The sequence below is a fragment of the Dendrobates tinctorius genome, unplaced genomic scaffold (genome assembly GCF_039654945.1).
Source record: "Dendrobates tinctorius isolate UK_male_01 unplaced genomic scaffold, ASM3965494v1 ptg000016l, whole genome shotgun sequence".
NCBI classification, from domain to species: domain Eukaryota; kingdom Metazoa; phylum Chordata; class Amphibia; order Anura; family Dendrobatidae; genus Dendrobates; species Dendrobates tinctorius.
In genome coordinates, this window is record NW_027361684.1 from 11,885,316 (window position 1) to 11,905,448 (window position 20,133).

Genomic DNA, 20,133 nt, shown 5'->3' on the forward strand with positions numbered 1-20,133 from the left:
TTTGTTGGATTCTCCCACCTGAAAAAAATCAGAAGCACATGTGTGGACTGCTCCAAAGCAGCTCCTGCTATGGTAATTGTGGGAGTACCAAACAAAGTAGAAAAAAAAAAAAAAAACAGTCAGTGTAGACAACACAACATAAACGACATACATATTTTAAAAGGGAGATATATATACTCCTAATGTAAGGTAACAAAGATGAATATAAAGAATAATTCCAATGACATATTCCAAAATACATATCACATATTCAAATCCTATACATAATATTCTATAATTATACCACAATGGGGAAAGAGAAAAAAAAAAAAAAAACACCTATTCCCCTTTTTTCCTCCTTTCTCTTCTTTTCTTCCTCTTTCCCTCTTTTCTTATCTCTTTTCCTCTACCAAGAATGGATCCCAAATTAAGAGGGCCCCAATCAAAAATAAAAAGCAATCAATATATATAATATTACCACCCCTAAATGGAAGAATGGAACGAACATATTCAATAATGCAATATAAGATCTTGTCGACTATTCATTCCATCCGGATATCTTGTGCCCAGGGTGAAGATCCAGAAGGATTCCCTATTCAAGAGTTTCCTTCTGTGGTCTCCACCCCGAATCGGTCTGTGCACCTGTTCTATTCCCATGAAATGAAAGCCGCTAACATCCCCTTTGTGAACTGTGGCAAAATGCTTTGATACTGCAGAAACCGCAACAGCATTGTGATTAGACACATCTGAGAGATGCCTCCTGATTCTAACCTTCAAGGGTCCCGTGGTGCAACCAGTGTATTGAATATTACAAATATTGCATGTTATTAAATATACAATATAAGAAGAATTACAATTTATTAAGTTTTTAATGGTAAATGTTTTTTTATTTACTATAGAAAAAAATGTTTTTCCTTTTTGTACAAAATTACAGGTTTTACATCTAGCTGCACCACATTTGTAAAAACCCTTTAGTGTGATCCAGGAGGATCCCTCCGTCTGGCCACTGTCACTTGTAAAAAGACTAGGGGAAAGAATAGTACTAAGTGTAGGTGCCCGTTTAGCAACATACCTAATACTATTCTGAATCACCTGTTTTAAAATAGGATCCTCATTAAGAATTGGTAAGTATTTTTTCACAATACTAGTAACAGTATTAAACTGATTACTATAATTGGTTGAAAAGACAATATTGTTATTAGATTTATTTTTCATATAAGATGATTTATGTTTAAACAATAAGTCTTCCCTGTTGATGTCGCTTACAATTGATTTAGCTCTATTGAGAATCCAAGGACGATACCCCCTCTTGGAAAGCCTATTACAAACCTGACTTTCTTCCCTATTATAATCACTGGATTGGGAACAGTTTCGTTTTGTTCGAATCAATTCTCCTACCGGAATATTATTCTTGGTCTGTGCCGCATGGCAGGAATCTGCCGTTAAAATGGAATTAGTGGCAGTAGGTTTGCGGTAAGGAGTAATTATTTTTTCTTTTTTTTTTTCTTTCTCCATTGTGGTATAATTATAGAATATTATGTATAGGATTTGAATATGTGATATGTATTTTGGAATATGTCATTGGAATTATTCTTTATATTCATCTTTGTTACCTTACATCAGGAGTACATATATCTCCCTTTTAAAATATGTATGTCGTTTATGTTGTGTTGTCTACACTGACTGTTTTTTTTTTTTCCTACTTTGTTTGGTACTCCCACAATTACCAGAGCAGGAGCTGCTTTGGAGCAGTCCACACATGTGCTTCTGATTTTTTTCAGGTGGGAGAATCCAACAAAAGGAAGTTGGTTGCATTTAATGTCAGAACATGATTAAGACCTGAGGCGTCGAAACGCGTTGTTCTGTAGTCATCCGACAGATATGCTGTACCTGCTGGAATTTTAATATGCAATGGCACAATAAAATGGATTTTTTAATTTTCCATTCCTGGCGCTGGAACTTCTTTTTTCTTTCCTATTATTGATTGACTGCCTAGTCAAATCCGTGCGCAGGATCTGGATCCTACCAGCAAGGCAGTGCGGTGAGCTGGATTAATTTCTCTTTTTTTATTTATATTGGCTTTGAAACCTGTGCTCCCGACTGAGGATTTTGTTATATTGGAATTGCATATTTTTAACATCTAAAGGTCGGAACCTGGTGTAGATTCTTTTATGGATCAAGATGAATATACCAATAGACTTTCCAAATTGGCATCAATTTTTAATGCAACGGAAAAGGCATTGCCATCATCTGAACAGGACTTATTTCAAGAACACATGCTGGATCTTGAACGGAACATGGTCAAAGAACTCAAGATATGGTGGGACTTTACCTCTTTAAAGACATACATTGACAAAGGTATGATACCTAGAGGTTTACGTTTAAGAAAATTTCCCACTACTAAATACAACACTGAGTTCATTACAAACTGGAATAATATATTAAGTGACTGTTCCATTAAGTTGATGCATCTAATTGTTAAACAGGAGGAATTGGTACAGACAAAGTCTAACATACTTAATATAAAGGACTCTCTCAAGAAATATAACAACTTGGACTCATATAAAACCTCCTATGACAAAATACAAACTAAATTGTCAAAATTGGAGAGTAATATTATAGATATTAAAAAGAAGTTTATGAGAGACTCCACAGACTATACCAAAAATGAGATTTACACCTGGAATTATAAACCCAGATCGATTATTAGAAGGAGACGTCACTCCAGTTTTAATCGAGTCAACTTTGACAACTCTGACTCTACAGGTGATACATCTCTGCCCTCCATTTCAGATGGAGCAACTTATCTTTCCAACTCCTCATTAAATATATCAGGCATCACTACAAGATCTAAACAATATAAAAACAAGAATCCAGCACAAGTGTTCCAAAAAAAGTCAAAAAACGTACCAGAAGAGCGGGTAGGAAACATCAGAAAACAGGATTTTTGGGTTGCTTACCGTAAAATCTGTTTCTCGGAGCCTTCATTGGGGGACACAGAGACCATGGGTGTATGTTGCTGCCACTAGGAGGCTGACACTATGCACAAAAAAAGGTTAGCTCCTCCTCCGCAGTGTACACCCCACCGACCGGCAGGAAGTTCCTCAGTTAGTGAGAAAGCAGTAGGAGAAGTAACAGAATAGATTGAAAACAGAACAGACAACTCAAACCAACCAACATAATAACAAGAGTTGTAGAACATGGGAGGGTGCTGTGTCCCCCAATGAAGGCTCCGAGAAACAGATTTTACGGTAAGCCACCCAAAAATCCTGTTTTCTCGTTCGCCTTATTGGGGGACACAGAGACCATGGGACGTCCCAAAGCAGTCCCTGGGGTGGGAAAAACAAACTTCCATCAGGCCAGCGGACTCACTACCGCAGCCTGCAGGATCCTTCTACCTAGGCTGGCATCTGCCGAAGCGTAGGTATGGACCTTGTAGAATTTTACAAACGTGTGAACCGATGACCAGGTTGCAGCTTCGCAAAGCTACAGCGCGGAAGCTCTGTGACGTACCGCCTAGGAGGCACCCACTGCCCGGGTAGAGTGCGCTCTAATTCCCGGAGGGACCACTCGTTGTTTGACCCGGTAGGCCTCCAAAATTGCCAATCTGATCCAGCGAGCAATAGTAGCTTTGGAGGCCGGGTGACCTTTCCGCGCCCCATCTGGAATGATGAAGAAAGAATCTGTCTTCCGCAAGAAGTCATCCTAGTTAGGTAGACATTCATCGCCCTGACCAAGTCCAGCTTGTTCAAGGACCGCTCCCGAGGGTGAGCTGGACCCGGACAAAAGGACGGGAGAACAATGTCCTCATTCAGGTGGAAAGTGGACACAATCTTAGGAAGGAAAGAGGGCGAAGGCCGCAGAACTACCTTGTCCTGGTAGAGTACCAAGAGAGCGGCAAGAGAGGGCCGCCGATTCCGACACGCGCCGGATGGAGGTGATGGCTGCCAGAAAGGCTACTTTCCACGAAAGGAGAGAAAGGGAAACATCCCAGAGAGGTTTAAAGGAAGGACCTTGCAGAACCTCGAGAACCAGATTAAGATTCCATGGATCTACGGGCGCTCGGAACGGAGGAACCATGTGAGCCACACCTTGACGGAAGGTTTTAACCTGAGGACGGGAGCCAACGTCTTCCGAAATAAAATGGACAGCGCCGACACTTGACCCTTTAAAGAGCTGAGGACAAGACCCGCATCCAGCCCCGCTTGAAGGAACGCCAGGACAGAAGGGAGCGAAAAAAAACACATGGGCGGAATGTCATTGATGACCAAGTGAAATAGTTCTTCCAAGAACGGCAATAAATCTTGGAAGACTATGGCTTCCTGGCTCGGATCATGGTATGAATAACTCGATCGGAAAATCCTGATCGTTGCAAAACCTCGGCCTCAACAGCCACGCCGTTAAATTGAGCGGCCGAGAATTGGGGTGGCAAATCGGACCTTGAGACAGCAGATCTGCTCAGTCTGGAAGCTTCCAGAGGGCGTCCGCGAGAAGGTTGGCGATGTCCGCGAACCAATCCCTACTGGGCCAATTCGGGACAAAGAGGAGGACTGAAATTCCTTCCGCCTTGATTTTCTTCAGCCGCCTGGGAAGAAGAGGCAGGGGAGGAAACCGGTAGGGGAGCTCGAACTGTGACCAAGGAATGGCCAGAGCGTCGGCGCCCACCGCGAGAGGATCTCGAGCCCTGGATACAAACTGTGGAACTTTTCTGTTGAGGCGAGAAGCTAGCAGATCTACGTCCGGGGTTCCCCACGACGGCAAGTTGAAGAAATACTCCCGGATGTAGGGACTACTCTCCCGCCGCGAGATCCTCGCGGCTGAGAAATCGGCGGCCCAATTGTCCACGCCGGGAATGTGTACCGCGGATATTGCCGGGACTGAAGCCTCCGCCCAATGAAGAATCTTGGACATTTCTGCCAGGGCTGAGACACTACGCGTCCCTCCCTGGTGCGTGACATATGCCACCACCATGGCATTGTCTGTCTGAATCCGGATAGGCAGTCCCCTGAGAAGTCTCTCCCAGTGAACGAGAGACAGATAAATCGCTCGTATCTCGAGGACGTTGAATGGCAGGGCTGACTCCTGAGTTGACCAACGACCCTGAACAGTGTGATTGCGGAACACTGCCCCCCCAGCCGAGGAGGGTGGCATCCGTTGTCACAATCTGCCAGTGAAAGGGGAGGAATGACCGTCCTAGGGAGATGAGAGGAGACGTCAGCCACCAATTGAGGGACTGCTTGACATGGTTTGAAAGACGAAATGGGCGATCCAGGGAAAGGACAGATCTGTTCCACCGGGATAGGATGGCGAGTTGGAGAGGTCTGGAGTGAAATTGGGCAAAGGGGATGGCCTCTGTTGCCGCCACCATCTTTCCCAGGACTTTGATGGTCGTCCGGAGAGATGGAAGTCTCATGAGCTGCCGCGATCGTAAATCCCGTTGCAGGGAGCCAATTTTCTCTTGAGGGAGAAAAACCCTCGATCGACGAGTGTCGAACAATAGACCCAGAAACACAAGACGTTGTGTCGGGACAAGACAGGACTTCTTTTCGTTGATGAGCCACTCCGAAATTGGTCAGGTAAGACTTTGGCGAGCTTGACGAAAGGATGGAGCTTTGATCATAATGTTGTCGAGGTACGGAAAAACAACAAGACCTCCGATTCTCCACCAGGCCATCATCGCCGCCATGATCTCTGTAAATGCTCTGGGTGCGGTGGCAAGACCGAACGGCAGGGCACAAAATTGATAATGTTCCTGGCGAATCGCAGGAATTTCTGATGCCCGGAGAATATGGGAACATGTAGATAGGCATCTTGAATGTCTATTGAACACATGAACTCCTGCGTCTCCATGGAAGCGATTAACCGAAGAAACTCCATTCGAAAATGACGCAGTCGGGCTCTCCTGTTGAGTAATTTGAGGTCCAAGATGGGGCGAACTGTCCCGCCTTTGTTCGGCACGACGAACAGGTTTGAAGAAAACCCTGTGAAACGTTCTGATTCAGGAACGGGCACAATCACCCCGGAACTGAGGAGAGAGGCGATGGATGCAAGAACCCCGGAGCTAAGGCTGGATCTTTTGGAGGACGGGACTCGAAGAAGCGATCCCGTGGACGAGAAATGAACTATCTTGTACCCTGAAGATACAAGCTCCCTGACCCAAGCGTCCTCTACTGAGGCCAGCCAGGTATCCCTGAAGAAACGGAGTCGACCTCCCAATTGGGAGGGCCCCTCGGGAGTTCGTTGACAGTCATGCTGACGTGGACCGTCCAGATCTGGACCTGGAGGGTCTGCCCTGGGAGGAGTAAGATCGCCAGGAGGGAGTGGGTCTGAAGGACACAGTCTTTCTATCCTGGCGTACCTGTGGTCTTTGTTGGTTAGAGAAGTTCTCTGCCGTATTGAAGCGGCGGTAAGCCCGAAAGGGCCGAAATTGACGCCTTGGCGGGGGTCTGCGAGGTTTGGACTGAGGGAGGAGAGAACTCGTGCCTCCAGTGGCATCCTTAATAATCTGGTCCAGCTGGGACCCAAAGAGACGCGCTCCCTGAAAAGGGAGATTGGTAAGATACTTTTTAGAAGACAAGTCCGCCTGCCAAGCCTTGAGCAAAATTGTACGTCGGATTGCCACAACGTTGCTTGACGCCTGAACAGCACGAGACGCGGCATCCAAGGAAGCAGAAAGCAGATAATCCCCTGCATGGGAAATCTGGTTGGCCAGATCGGTCAATTGCTCTGGTTGGGCCTTATCTAGGATGCCCTTACGGAGATCCTCTGCCCAAGTGGCTATGGCCTTTGCCACCCAAGATGAGGCAAAGACTGGACATAGCGCCGCTGCAGCCGCCGCAAATGCTGACTTTGCCAAGGATTCTATAATTCTATCATTAGAATCCTTTAGTGACGCTACACCTGAAAGCGGGAGAACCGTGTTATTAGAAAGTCTGGACACGGGTGCGTCCACCGACAGGGAAGCAGACCAGTTGTCAGAGAGCTCTTTAGCCAACGGATACAGCACGCCGAGACGCTTCCCTCTTTGAAATCGCCTGGACGGATTTTCTCTTTCCCTGGCAAGGATCTTGCCAAACTCAGAGTGGAAGGCGAATACCCTGGATGGTGTTTGTGCCCGTCTGAACGAAACCTCCTGATCTGAGGATTTCGCAGGGGAGTCAGATATTTCGAAGGTGTGGTTAATCGCAGCAATGAGGTTCTGTACCGTAACCTTCATGTCCGCGTCCTGGTCAGAATCCAGCACTAAAATCCCTTCAGAGGACATATCCGAGAACGCTTCACCTGACTCGGGTGAGGAGGCACGGGAGGGCGACTGCTGGGAAGGACTAGGTGCCGATGAGAGACCAGGAGAGGATTCCAGCCGTGGATCCTGCCTGGGCCTTTCGCGGCATCTGCTAGCTGGCTCAGATGGAACGTCTTGCGACCTGCTGGACCCTGCAGAAGTGTCCAGGGGCAACTTATCAAGAACGGTCAACTAGGGACTGAGACACCCTGGTGAGGTCTGCCACAGATTGTGAAAGGGACGAGGTCCAGCCAGGAATAGGGGGTTCGATTTCACGTGGCGCAGTAGATGGCTCCTGGACGGCATCCTGCTGAACGGGATTGCTGCAATCCCGGCAGAGGGGAACTTGCGATTGCAAGAGGAGCATGCGAAAAAAACCTGCGGAAGTGCTGGAGGGTTGGGGGACAGCAAGGCAGGGTAGGGTGTCAGCCTGCAGTTGCAGAACTACTCACGGTCCGGTGTCCCAGAAAGATGGCATCTGCTGTAGTCTCCGGCTGTCAGGCTGCAAAGATGGCGGTAGCCTGATGTGAGGAATCAAAAAGCGCGGTCTCTGTGTAAGAAGGCGGAGCTAGCCGCCTGCACCAGAGGGAAGAACCGCCTCCTCCCCCTTCCCAGCCACAAGACTAGAGAGGCGGTGGGAGGGCTTAGGAACGGGCGGGAGCGCAGCCGGCCTATAATGAACGGGGGGCGTGGCTGCGACGGGCGCGAAGGCCCAAACTGAAGCCGGGGACTAAATTTGAAACGGTGGCCGCCTGTCAGCACGGGGCGGCGCGGAAGAATTGCGACGCAGCCGCGTCCGCCCCTAAAGGAGACGCCGCCATAGCCCTGCTCCCAGACGCAACCCTCACAAGAATACCGGCGGTGGGGTGAAGAAGGCCCGCACCGCCGCCGGGGCCAAAAAGGGATGCGGCGACCGTCGGACGGCGCGAGCAGTGCGAGAATCTGCGGCGCTACTTTGGCGCCGCTCCCGGGTCATCTTGTGGCTTTATGTTCCGGCGCTCCAATAAAGGTACCTTCTATATCCCACGCTGTCTGCTCATCTTCTACGTATTCGCGCCTCGTCCAACCGACAGGCTCTGGTGGGCGAGTGGGTGGGAGGCGGGGGGCAAGGACCATCTGTTTTCGCTGGCACGACACCTGTGCTCAGCCTGTGGTCCGCCCGGAGAACTAAGAGGATACGGGGTGGCAGTACACGCCGTACTCATAGCCTCTTTGTGGGAGTACAGTTGTGACTCTTCACACTGTATCCCTCCTGGAACCTGAAAAGGAACGACGCACATCGAGGTAGATATGAGTCTAATGAAAGACCCGTGTCCACCTCCTACTGACACTAAGCTAAACTGAGGAACTTCCTGCCGGTCGGTGGGGTGTACACTGCGGAGGAGGAGCTAACCTTTTTTTGTGCATAGTGTCAGCCTCCTAGTGGCAGCAGCATACACCCATGGTCTCTGTGTCCCCCAATAAGGCGAACGAGAAACAATGCTTTTCCTGTATATCACCAACATCAGAGACATTAACTCTTCCCGTGGAATTTGTCCAGCTAAGTGCTATCTGAAGAGCAGATTTCCTTGCTGAGTAGGGGTTTGGGATTTGCCCCTAATATAAATTTCAACATTTTTCAGACTATTTTGGACTTGAATAAATTTGCACGTAACATTACATTAAAACGTCATTTTTTTGATAATAACAATGGGATTTCCCCACAGGATCTTGATGTCAATGCTAATGCTGATATAGTCACTCCTAATTGTAATAACACTTTTTTTTCCTTTTGTGAACAGAAGGCCATAATGGATCTCAGACTCCTTTCTGCTAATTGTGATACTGCCTCAATTAAACCTACTATGTTTACCCAACCTGTACTTTCTAATCGGGAATATTAACCAGTACAATCACGACCCCCAATACTGGATTTGTTCCAGGAACTTGTTGTTACTGAACTCATAGAGTTGAATGATACAATGGTCCCACCTAAAGATAATTTAACACACAGGGAAAGATTAGCCCTGAAAGAGTTAAAACTTAACCCTGATCTTATAATCAGGGAAGCTGACAAGGGGGGGGGGCATTGTACTATTGAACTCAGGTCTATATAAAAAATTGATACTTCAGGACCTACAAGATGTAGACACCTACATAGAGTTAGATCAGGACCCCACTAGACATTATAATAATTTATTGTTGAAATGTCTAGAGGAGGGGGTCTGTGTGGGTGCTATTAATGAGAAAACTAAGGATTTTTTATTTAATAAAAACCCTGTGGTTCCGATTTACCATTGTCTCCCAAAAGTTCATAAAAATGTATTTCCTCCCCCACTGAGACCAATAGTTTCAGGCATTGGCTCATTGGGGGAGAATTTGGGAGGCTGGATAGATCATTTTCTTCAACCTTTGATTCTTGATATACCAGGTTATATCAGGGATACCAAAGAGGTTGTTAAAGCTCTGGACAATTTTTGTTGGAAATCCTATTACTCTTGGCTCTCATGCGACGTAATTTCTTTATATCCATCTATACCTCATAATGTTGCATTACGCTGTCTATCTCAACATCTAGACAGATTTAGTGACTATGACACCTTTTTAAAAGATTTTATAGTCTCATGTATTGATTTTCTCCTAAAGCACAATTATTTTTCTTTTGATAAAATTTTTTATTTGCAGTGCAGAGGAGTTAGTATGGGAGCTCGCTTCTCCCCCTCCCTTGCAAATATTGTTATGGCGAGGTGGGAGGAGGATTTCCTATATTCGGATGAGAACCCATTTTCCAAATGTCTGCTATGGTATGGCAGATATCTGGATGATCTGCTGATGATTTGGTGTGGTCCAGAGGATAGTATACAGGGGTTTGTTTCATATTTGAATACTAATGAATTTAACTTAAAATTTACCTCTCATCATTTGACTACAATGAATTTTCTGGATGTCACCCTATCTATTAGTGATTCGGATGTTGTCATAATTACCCCTTACCGCAAACCTACTGCCACTAATTCCATTTTAACGGCAGATTCCTGCCATTGCGGCACAGACCAAGAATAATATTCCGGTAGGAGAATTGATTCGAACAAAACGAAACTGTTCCCAATCCAGTGATTATAATAGGGAAGAAAGTCAGGTTTGTAATAGGCTTTCCAAGAGGGGGTATCGTCCTTGGATTCTCAATAGAGTTAAATCAATTGTAAGCGACATCAACAGGGAAGACTTATTGTTTAAACATAAATCATCTTATATGAAAAATAAATCTAATAACAATATTGTCTTTTCAACCAATTATAGTAATCAGTTTAATACTGTTACTAGTATTGTGAAAAAATACTTACCAATTCTTAATGAGGATCCTATTTTAAAACAGGTGATTCAGAATAGTATTAGGTATGTTGCTAAACGGGCACCTACACTTAGTACTATTCTTTCCCCTAGTCTTTTTACAAGTGACAGTGGCCAGACGGAGGGATCCTCCTGGATCACACTAAAGGGTTTTTAAAAATGTGGTGCAGCTAGATGTAAAACCTGTAATTTTGTACAAAAAGGAAAAACATTTTTTTCTATAGTAAATAAAAAAACATTTACCATTAAAAACTTAATAAATTGTAATTCTTCTTATAATGTATATTTAATAACATGCAATATTTGTAATATTCAATACACTGGTTGCACCACGGGACCCTTGAAGGTTAGAATCAGGAGGCATCTCTCAGATGTGTCTAATCACAATGCTGTTGCGGTTTCTGCAGTATCAAAGCATTTTGCCACAGTTCACAAAGGGGATGTTAGCGGCTTTCATTTCATGGGAATAGAACAGGTGCACAGACCGATTCGGGGTGGAGACCACAGAAGGAAACTCTTGAATAGGGAATCCTTCTGGATCTTCACCCTGGGCACAAGATATCCGGATGGAATGAATAGTCGACAAGATCTTATATTGCATTATTGAATATGTTCGTTCCATTCTTCCATTTAGGGGTGGTAATATATATATTGATTGCTTTTTATTTTTGATTGGGGCCCTCTTAATTTGGGATCCATTCTTGGTAGAGGAAAAGAGATAAGAAAAGAGGGAAAGAGGAAGAAAAGAAGAGAAAGGAGGAAAAAAGGGGAATAGGTGTTTTTTTTTTTTTTTCTCTTTCCCCATTGTGGTATAATTATAGAATATTATGTATAGGATTTGAATATGTGATATGTATTTTGGAATATGTCATTGGAATTATTCTTTATATTCATCTTTGTTACCTTACATCAGGAGTATATATATATCTCCCTTTCAAAATATGTATGTCGTTTATGTTGTGTTGTCTACACTGACTTTTTTTTTTTTTTTTTCCCTACTTTGTTTGGTACTCCCACAATTACCATAGCAGGAGCTGCTTTGGAGCAGTCCACACATGTGCTTCTGATTTTTTCAGGTGGGAGAATCCAACAAAAGGAAGTTGGTTGCATTTAATGTCAGAACATGATTAAGACCTGAGGCGTCGAAACACGTTGTTCTGTAGTCATCCGACAGATATGCTGTACCTGCTGGAATTTTAATATGCAATGGCACAATAAAATGGATTTTTAATTTTCCATTCCTGGCGCTGGAACTTCTTTTTTCTTTCCTATTATTGATTGACTGCCTAGTCAAATCCGTGCGCAGGATCTGGATCCTACCAGCAAGGCAGTGCGGTGAGCTGGATTAATTTCTCTTTTTTTTGCTCATTTAGTCAGTGGCTCCCCGCGCATGCGCTGTGACGAGCAGTTCCCCAGCTTGCGCAGTCAAGCTGTGTGTAGTACCAGCTTCACTGTGTGCGGCCTAAGCCGCTCAACACGGAGCATGCGCAGCTCCCCGATTGACACCGTACAAGCACGGCTCCACGATACACTGCGCAAGTGCGAGATTTTTCAAAGCGTACTCGAGTGACGTCGGTGCAACCTCGGGAACATCATTCAAATTGCGTAAGCGGTGACAACCGTGACTGAACGAAATGAAGCACACCCCTATGATTAAATTTGCAGGTACGATCTAACTATCTAAAAAATTTTTTTCAAACTCTTTTTATTGAAAGATTCCACAAAATAATATGACAAACATGTGACATTGCAGTGCAAAGAAAGCAGATTAATCCACTTAATCATTAGCCACAACATCAGTTATAGAAGTATACTTTCAATAATAAAATAGACGAACAACACAGATGAAAAAGAACATTAAGCATAATGTGTTAAATTCTCAACAGCATTGCATCACAATCAGGGGATTCTTAATTAGGGTTCTAAGTTTGCAGCAATTTGGGTTATGATAAGCAAATAAGCAAATATTCCTGAGTCACATTTATGCACTGCAAAAGAGACACTTCAAGGGTTATATCTCATAGTTGAGGAAATTATGGCATCAGGAGCCAGTTGTGTCAAGGGCGAGTCACACCACCTTTCCCAAATTTTAAGAAACTTCCAAGGACATCCCCTGTTCCTGTATAGAATTTTCTTATATGGAATTATATTATTCACCAATTTTTTTCACTGATTGACCGAAGGAGACCTTCCCTCCATCCATCTCAATGCGATCGCTTTCCTAGCGAGAAACAGAACCTCACTGAGAAATATTCTGTCATAATGAGTCCACATTTCTTCGTCCACCACACCCTATACACACATCACTGGGCTGCATTCTATTGGTATACCAATTATCCTTTCTAGTGTAAAAATTATGTCCTTCCAATATATTCCCATAATTCTACAATCCCAAATGAGATGCCAAAAATCTGCTCCCACCTCCCCGCATCTATGACATTCATCATTTACTCTTCTGCCGAATTTATATAGTTTGCACGGGGTTAAATACGATTGGTGTAGCATTTATAATTGGATTTGTTATTTGCCGCTGGAGACACCGTCGTATGCACCTCCAGTGCGTCACACCACTGGTCATCGGTGATAGAGGGGATTAGGTGCCTCCATTTTCCTTCCACAGCCAATTGGGTGGAGGCAATTTTGTAATTTAACAGAAAGGTGTATAAAGATGAGATCATACCCGTAGGCCCTTGACTGGACAATATTCCTATTAGTGGATATTTAGATATACGCATCCTGGGAAGTGGGAACTGAGATGCTATAGCATGCCTCAGCTGCAGATATCTATAAAACTCTCTATGAGGAATTCCAAATTTAATATGAAGTTGTTCGAATGATAATAAAATTTGATTTTCAAAAATCTGATTGAATGTTGTTATACCATTTTGCTTCCAGAAACCTGGATCCTGCAAATTCTGAAGATGGGAAAATTCAGGATTATCCCATATCTGAATCTCCCCAATCTGATCAGAAAATTTTAAAGTATGTTTACTTTCCCGCCAAATCTGTATTGCCAGACTTTGCGCAAACAGCAGACCCCCAGGTGTTCTGTATGAACCCTCCAATACCACCCATGGTGTGCACCCTCCCAGAAAATGAATTCGATGAGCCTCTGCATTATTGAGCCTGTCGTGGAGCAGCCAATGTTTTAAATATCGTAAATGGCCAGCCAGATAATAGGTCAGGAACCGCATATCCACCCTGCCTCTTGGGCCTCTGCAGGGTACCGATATTTACTTTAGGTCTAGATGAGCCCCATATAAACGCTGCCAAGCTATGCATTCTCTTAACCCCTTAACGACCGCCGATACGCCTTTTAACGGCGGTAATTAAGGGTACTAAAACCACAGCGCCGTTAATTCACGGCGCTGTGATTTAAGTGAATAGCGCCCCCCAGTGTCGGATTTTCTCAGGGGTCTCGGCTGCCAGGGGTAGCCGAGACCCCAGAGAACATGAATCGGTCGGTTTTTACCGACCCCCGCTTTTTCGATCGCCGTTATTAACCCTATAACGGTGACCGCAAAAAAAAAAAAAAAAACCCGCGATTTTACATTTAAATAGGGTCCCTGATCCCCCCGGTACCTCTCCGTGGCCCTCCGTCCCCTCCCGGTGGTCCCACGTCCCGCCGGCATCCTCCGATGGGCGCCGCCATCTTGAAAATGGCGGGCGCCCGCCGGGAATCTGCCGGCTCCGGCTGGCAGATTCCATTCATTATTTTGATCACTATGATAAACGATCATAGTGATCAAAATAAAAAAAATAGTACATAACCCCCCCTGTTTATCACTCCCTTATATAGACCAATATAATGAAATAAAGAAAATATATTTTTTTTTCAGTTTTCCATTAGGGTTAGGGGTAGGGTTAGGGTTAGGGTAGGGTTAGGGTTGGGCTAGGGTTGGGCTAGGGTTAGGGTTGGGCTAGGGTTAGGGCTCGGGTTACGACTAGGGTTAGAATTAGGGTTAGGGCGAACTAGAATTAGGGTTAGAATTAGGATTTGGGATTAGGGGTGTGTTGGGGTTAGGGTTGGAGCAAGAATTGAGGGGTTTCCACTATTTGCCAACTTTGGGGGTCTAAAAATTGGGGTCTAAAAAAATCACTTTTGTGGAAATAAAAAAAGACTTTATTTTCACGGCTCTGCGTTTATAAACTTTTGTGAAGCGCTTGGGGGTTCAAAGTGCTCACCACACATCTAGATAAGTTCATTAGGGGGTCTAATTTCCAAAATGGGGTCACTTGTGGGGGGTTTCCACTGTTTAGGCCCATCAGGGGCTCTGCAAGCGCAACATGATGCCCGCAGACCATTCCATCAAAGTCTGCATTCCAAAATGGCACTCCTTCCCTTCCGAGCTCTCCCATGCGCCCAAACAGTGGTTCCCCCCCACATATGGGGTATCGGCGTACTCAGGACAAATCGCATAACAACTGTGCGGGTTTCTTATTTTCACGGCTCTACGTTATAAACTTCTGTGAAGCCCTTGGGGGTTCAAAGTGCTCACCACACATCTAGATAACTTCCTTAATGGGTCTAGTTTCCAAAATGGGGTCACTTGTTGGAGGTTTCCACTGTTTAGGCACATTAAGGGCTCTCCGAACGCAACATGGCATCCGATCTCAATTCCAGCCAATTCTGCGTTGAAAAAGTCAAACGGCGCTCCATCCCTTGCGAGCTCTGCCGTGTGCTGAAATAGTGGTTTACCCCCACATATAGGGTATCGACGTATTCAGGAGAAATTGTACAACAAATTTTGTGGTTGATTTTTTCTTTTAACACTTGTGAAAATAAAAAAAATTGGTTCTGAAGTAAATTTTTTGCAAAAAAAAGTTAAATATTAATTTTTTCCTTTCACATTGCTTTAGTTCCTGTGAAGCACTTAAAGGGTTAATAAACTTCTTGAATGTGGTTTTGAGCACCTTGAGGGGTCTAGTGTTTAGAATGGTGCCACTTTTGGGTATTTTCTGTCATGTACACCCCTCAAAATGACTTTAAATATGATGTGGTCCCTAAAAAAATGGTTTTGTAAATTTTGTTGTAAAAATGAGAAATCACTGGTCAACTTTTAACCCTTATAACTTCCTAACAAAAAAAAAATTTTGCTTCCAAAATTGTGCTGATGTAAAGTAGACATGTGGGAAATGTTATTTATTAAGAAATTTGTGTGACACATCTCTCTGATTTGAGGGCATAAAAATTTAAAGTTTTAAAATTGCAAAATTTTCGCCATATTTCCATTTTTTTCATAAATAAACACAAGACTTATCGAAGAAATTTTACCACCAATATGAAGTACAATATGTCACGAAAAAACAGTCTTAGAATCAGCGGGATCCATTAAAGCGTTCCAGAGTTATAACCTCATAAAGGGACAGTGGTCAGAATTGTAAAAATTGGCCTGGTCATTAAGCTGCAAACTGGCTCTGTCGCTAAGGGGTTAAAGTAACTCTTGGGGACCTTAAGTGACTATGTTCCAGCATATATAAACACTTTGGGAGGATAACCATTTTAATTAAGCCAATTCTTCCTGCCACAGACAGGGGGAGTCGAGATCATAGTTCAAACTTTTTTTTCATCATATCCTGGGGGGTATATAATGTCTCCCAGGTCTTTAATCGGATTTTGGTTAATTACTATGCCCAAATACTTAAATTTTGATACTACTTGCAAACCAAACAACATGGGTACTGCTATATCATTCATTATCTGCAGCGCCATTTTTAATGACAAAAAGTGTTCATGATGCACATTGCATCACTAACACCGCACTGGGGACAGTTTAGATGCTAAAAATGACATGACAGATTCCCTTTAAGAAATGCTTTTTTTTTTTTGTCTTTTGAAAATCTAAAGATTACACAGCAATTTTGCACATGGAATTCACAGTTCAATTTCTCATTACATGTACATTTGTAATATATGACGAGTGACAATTTGTTTTTATTTTTATTTTTTTTTGAAGCATTGCGACCATGAAACAGACAAATGAAAGCAATTGTGACCAATTGTTAAGCAAACAATGGCACCGATGAGCGAGGAACGTTATGACGGTCATGTGGAATACTCACCATTCACTAGACTGAAGTGTGGGAGACTCATTCTGCGCTATGTGGTATAAGGCACTCATTGCATTCATGTTAAACAAAGGAGGTTTCCTTTCAGCTGTGAAGAACAAAGATTAACTGATAAATCCCAAAAAACCCATTACCCATATCCCTTCTATTTTAATCAAAGACTTTATTTTATTTCCCTTTAAACAGAGTACAAGAAAGGCCAGATGTCAGACTAACCCTGTCATGGCATGTGATAACTCTTATGACAAAATGAAAACTACAGGGCAACCCAAGGACAAAATGTGCAGCTAAAAATGTTACGTCTATGAACAAATTTAATTTCCCACAGAGATGAGGGGCAATAAAGGAGACTGGCGGCTGCTTAGTCCCTCTTTCCAACTAAAACATTAACCAATCAGCGATGGTTGCCATCTAAGGTTATGCTCACATTTTTTTTTTACCTCAAAAAAAAAAAAAACTATTAGATTTTTCCAAGAATCCTTTACAGAAAATTCTTTTTTTGGCTGTGTGCACACAGTTTTTGGAACAGAAATAAAGTTGTGCAGGTAAACTTGCCTGCCCCGTCTGGCACGCCGCACAGCACGATTTCAAGGCCAGTCGTTCAATGTCCATTATGATGCACGGTGCTATTTTACGTGCACAACAACAGGCTAGGGGGTGAAGCATGCAGTGAGGTCTCTTCATGTGCGATGTCAGGGCAGGAATGTAGAGGCCTACACACATCCTTTTACAATATTCCCAAATATGACTCCCTCCCCACACTTTGGTAAACTACAATCAGGATTTACCTAATTCAATACATGTGATCCCAAGAGACCAAACATCCACTTTCCCATCATACTGTCCTTCATCCATGGCTAAGATTACTTCAGGGGCCATCCTAAAAAAGAATGCAAACACCATAAGGTTACAGTCTTCGTGCTTGGCGATATTGGGAACTCACACAGAAGTGAATAGAGAGCAGCACGTCTGCAGTCACTTCTTTTTTCACAGTGTTAACAAGACGGGGTCCCGTACTAGAGACTGATGTGGATCCCACCGCAGGGGATCAACCTGCCAGACACCCATCACAGTCCCTTTGGATAACCTTAAAATAATTTTTTAAGGGCAATTCCATTTATCAAGTAAACAAGCTAAAACATATATAGCGTCTAATACTATTACACTTGCATATAAGCGTACAATAAGGCCTATGGCTAACAGACAGCACAGAAATATCAAGACATCTGGGATTCTAACCTTACTGTTTCCATAGCAACACTGATTCCTGGATATGTATAGAACAAAAGTGTTCTACATGTTAGTAGAACAAAGCTATGACATAAGCTTCATCTACCACTTACCAATATGGTGTCCCCACAAATGAATTGGCAGGAGAGGCTATAGATGCAGACCCAAAGTCAGCAAGTTTCACCTGGCCCGGCTCTGTGAGAAGGATGTTACCTGCCTTTATATCTCTATGGAAAACACAATGTTACACAAGTGAGACAGTAGTCATTGCTACCATTAATAGTGATCTAGAGGTCATGCTTTGTCACCAAGCATCATCTGCTCAGAGGAAGAGCTCTACACAGCCCACCGCTCAATGGATTTATACTTATATCTCAAAACCAGATTATAAGCAACAAAACACCCTCAAATATTAAATGTCGGATAAGTGATCCTGTCTTCTGTGACTCCGCTTGCTGGAGCTCATCTCTGCCCTAAACAAAAGGATCGGACTGTGAAATTCCAAAAGATTGTCGAGGTGAAGGGCGGTGTGCCACCAAACACAATAGACTGATCTCTAATGTGTATGGGGGCTGCCCTTTTTACCAAAACGTCACTGAAGAACCCCTAATCTCCCAAGAGGGTTCGACAATCTAGCAAAGCTAAGCCCAAACATATGGGTTGAGGGATCCTTGCAAGCAGAGCCCCTTTTGCAAAGAAAATGCAAGAGCTCGATAAGTTGTCACCAAATTGTAACCGCTGTAATGACATTACCATTCAGTAACAGGATAAGTGAATACACGGTAATGCTGGATTGGTGGATAGAGCGAGATCTCATTTTTTCACCGCGAGAGCGACTATTTGTGGGATCCTGCGCTGCATACTGCTATTCCACAGCCAGGAAGATTGGGCCGACTGTCAAAGTCGGGCACTTTTGGGGGACATTAGGGCTATTATTGCAATGTTTGGGTAATGGGTAATATTTACTAAAAATCACTAATATGGGGCCTCCCGTGGTTTTATTAACTAAAAGAAAAAGCCCCAAGAACGATGGCAGGTACAAGAGTGTCTGTTTTGTTATATTGCAATTATGCCTAAAGTAACATTTCCATCTTGTAAACAATGTAGTCAAGATATGCATTCACTTTACTTTAGGGGTCTGACCTCTGGACATCACGATCACGAGACATAAATGTAGTTTCATCATCATTACTATTATTTTTGCTTTAGAGAGGAGCTTCTGGCCTCCCGGCTGTGTAAGGAAATGTCGTTGACGCGATCCACACACAGCATGTATCAGGCACTGGCTGCATGACCTCAGCCAGGTATGTTTGAGTCCTCTGAAACGCCGCAGCATTTCGGAGAAAAACACATTTTAAACGGCCAAGGAGACTAGTAAGACAGATGGATCCCCGGTGGCTTCTTCCTGCCCGCCGTCATGGAGTGAAAGGTCTCTCCCCATCTGTCCCACTAGTTTCCTTGGCAGCTTAGAATGTATGTTTTTATTTTTTATTTATTTTTTTTAACACCACAAAATTTAAAAGTAAAACATACCAGGCCGAGATCATGCAGCCAGTGTCTGATTCATACTACCTGTGGATTGGGCAGCACGCATCAGCTGTCAGGTTCTCTTTAATAAAGTTTTCAGGCAGTTTTTCAATACAGAAATCTTAAAATCAGGGTTGGGGTTCATTTTCTGTGTCCATTAACTTATTCTACTTACATAGCGGTAGTTGTAGGCAGTTTTGTGGGCATAAAGAAGCATTAATCTACATAATTTATTCTTGATTACTGAACCTGCTGCCCCAAGGGTGTCTCTGCAGACCATCCTCAAGCTTTAAGGGCCCGTTACACATAGCGATATCGCTAGCAATATCGCTGTAACGTCACTGATTTTGTGACGCAGCAGCGATATTGCTAGCGATATCGTTACATGTGATACTTACCTCCGACCGACTGCCCCGCTGATTATCGCTGATCGCGCGAGAACGTCTTGGACCATTTCTCGTCGGGCGCTTCCTGCTGGGCTTCCTGTGGCGCCGACGAGCGACGCGTGGACGCGGGCGGGAGGACTTCAGGATCGCCACGTCTAACAGGTAAGTAGCGACCCCCGACTGCTGCTATGTCGCTGGTGAGATCTGCCTGTGTGGCAGATCACTAGCGACCACTTAGCAATGCACCAGCGATCCATATCGTTGTCGGGATCGCTGGTGCATCGCTAAGTGTAACAGTACCCTTAGGGCCATCTTTTTCTAGAAGGTATC

General features: G+C 43.9%; 1 protein-coding gene across 1 annotated transcript in view; it reads right to left on the reverse strand.

Annotated features, from left to right (window-relative positions):
• TAOK1 (TAO kinase 1) overlaps positions 1 to 20,133 on the reverse strand; it is a 161,332-nt gene that overhangs the window by 47,814 nt on the left and 93,385 nt on the right. The window contains exons 8-10 of the mRNA XM_073565475.1: positions 18,004 to 18,117; positions 17,449 to 17,540; positions 16,655 to 16,748 (exon numbers count right to left, since the gene is read on the reverse strand). Coding sequence (XP_073421576.1) covers positions 16,655 to 16,748; positions 17,449 to 17,540; positions 18,004 to 18,117 — 300 coding nt within the window. The remainder of the gene's footprint in view (positions 1 to 16,654; positions 16,749 to 17,448; positions 17,541 to 18,003; positions 18,118 to 20,133) is intronic.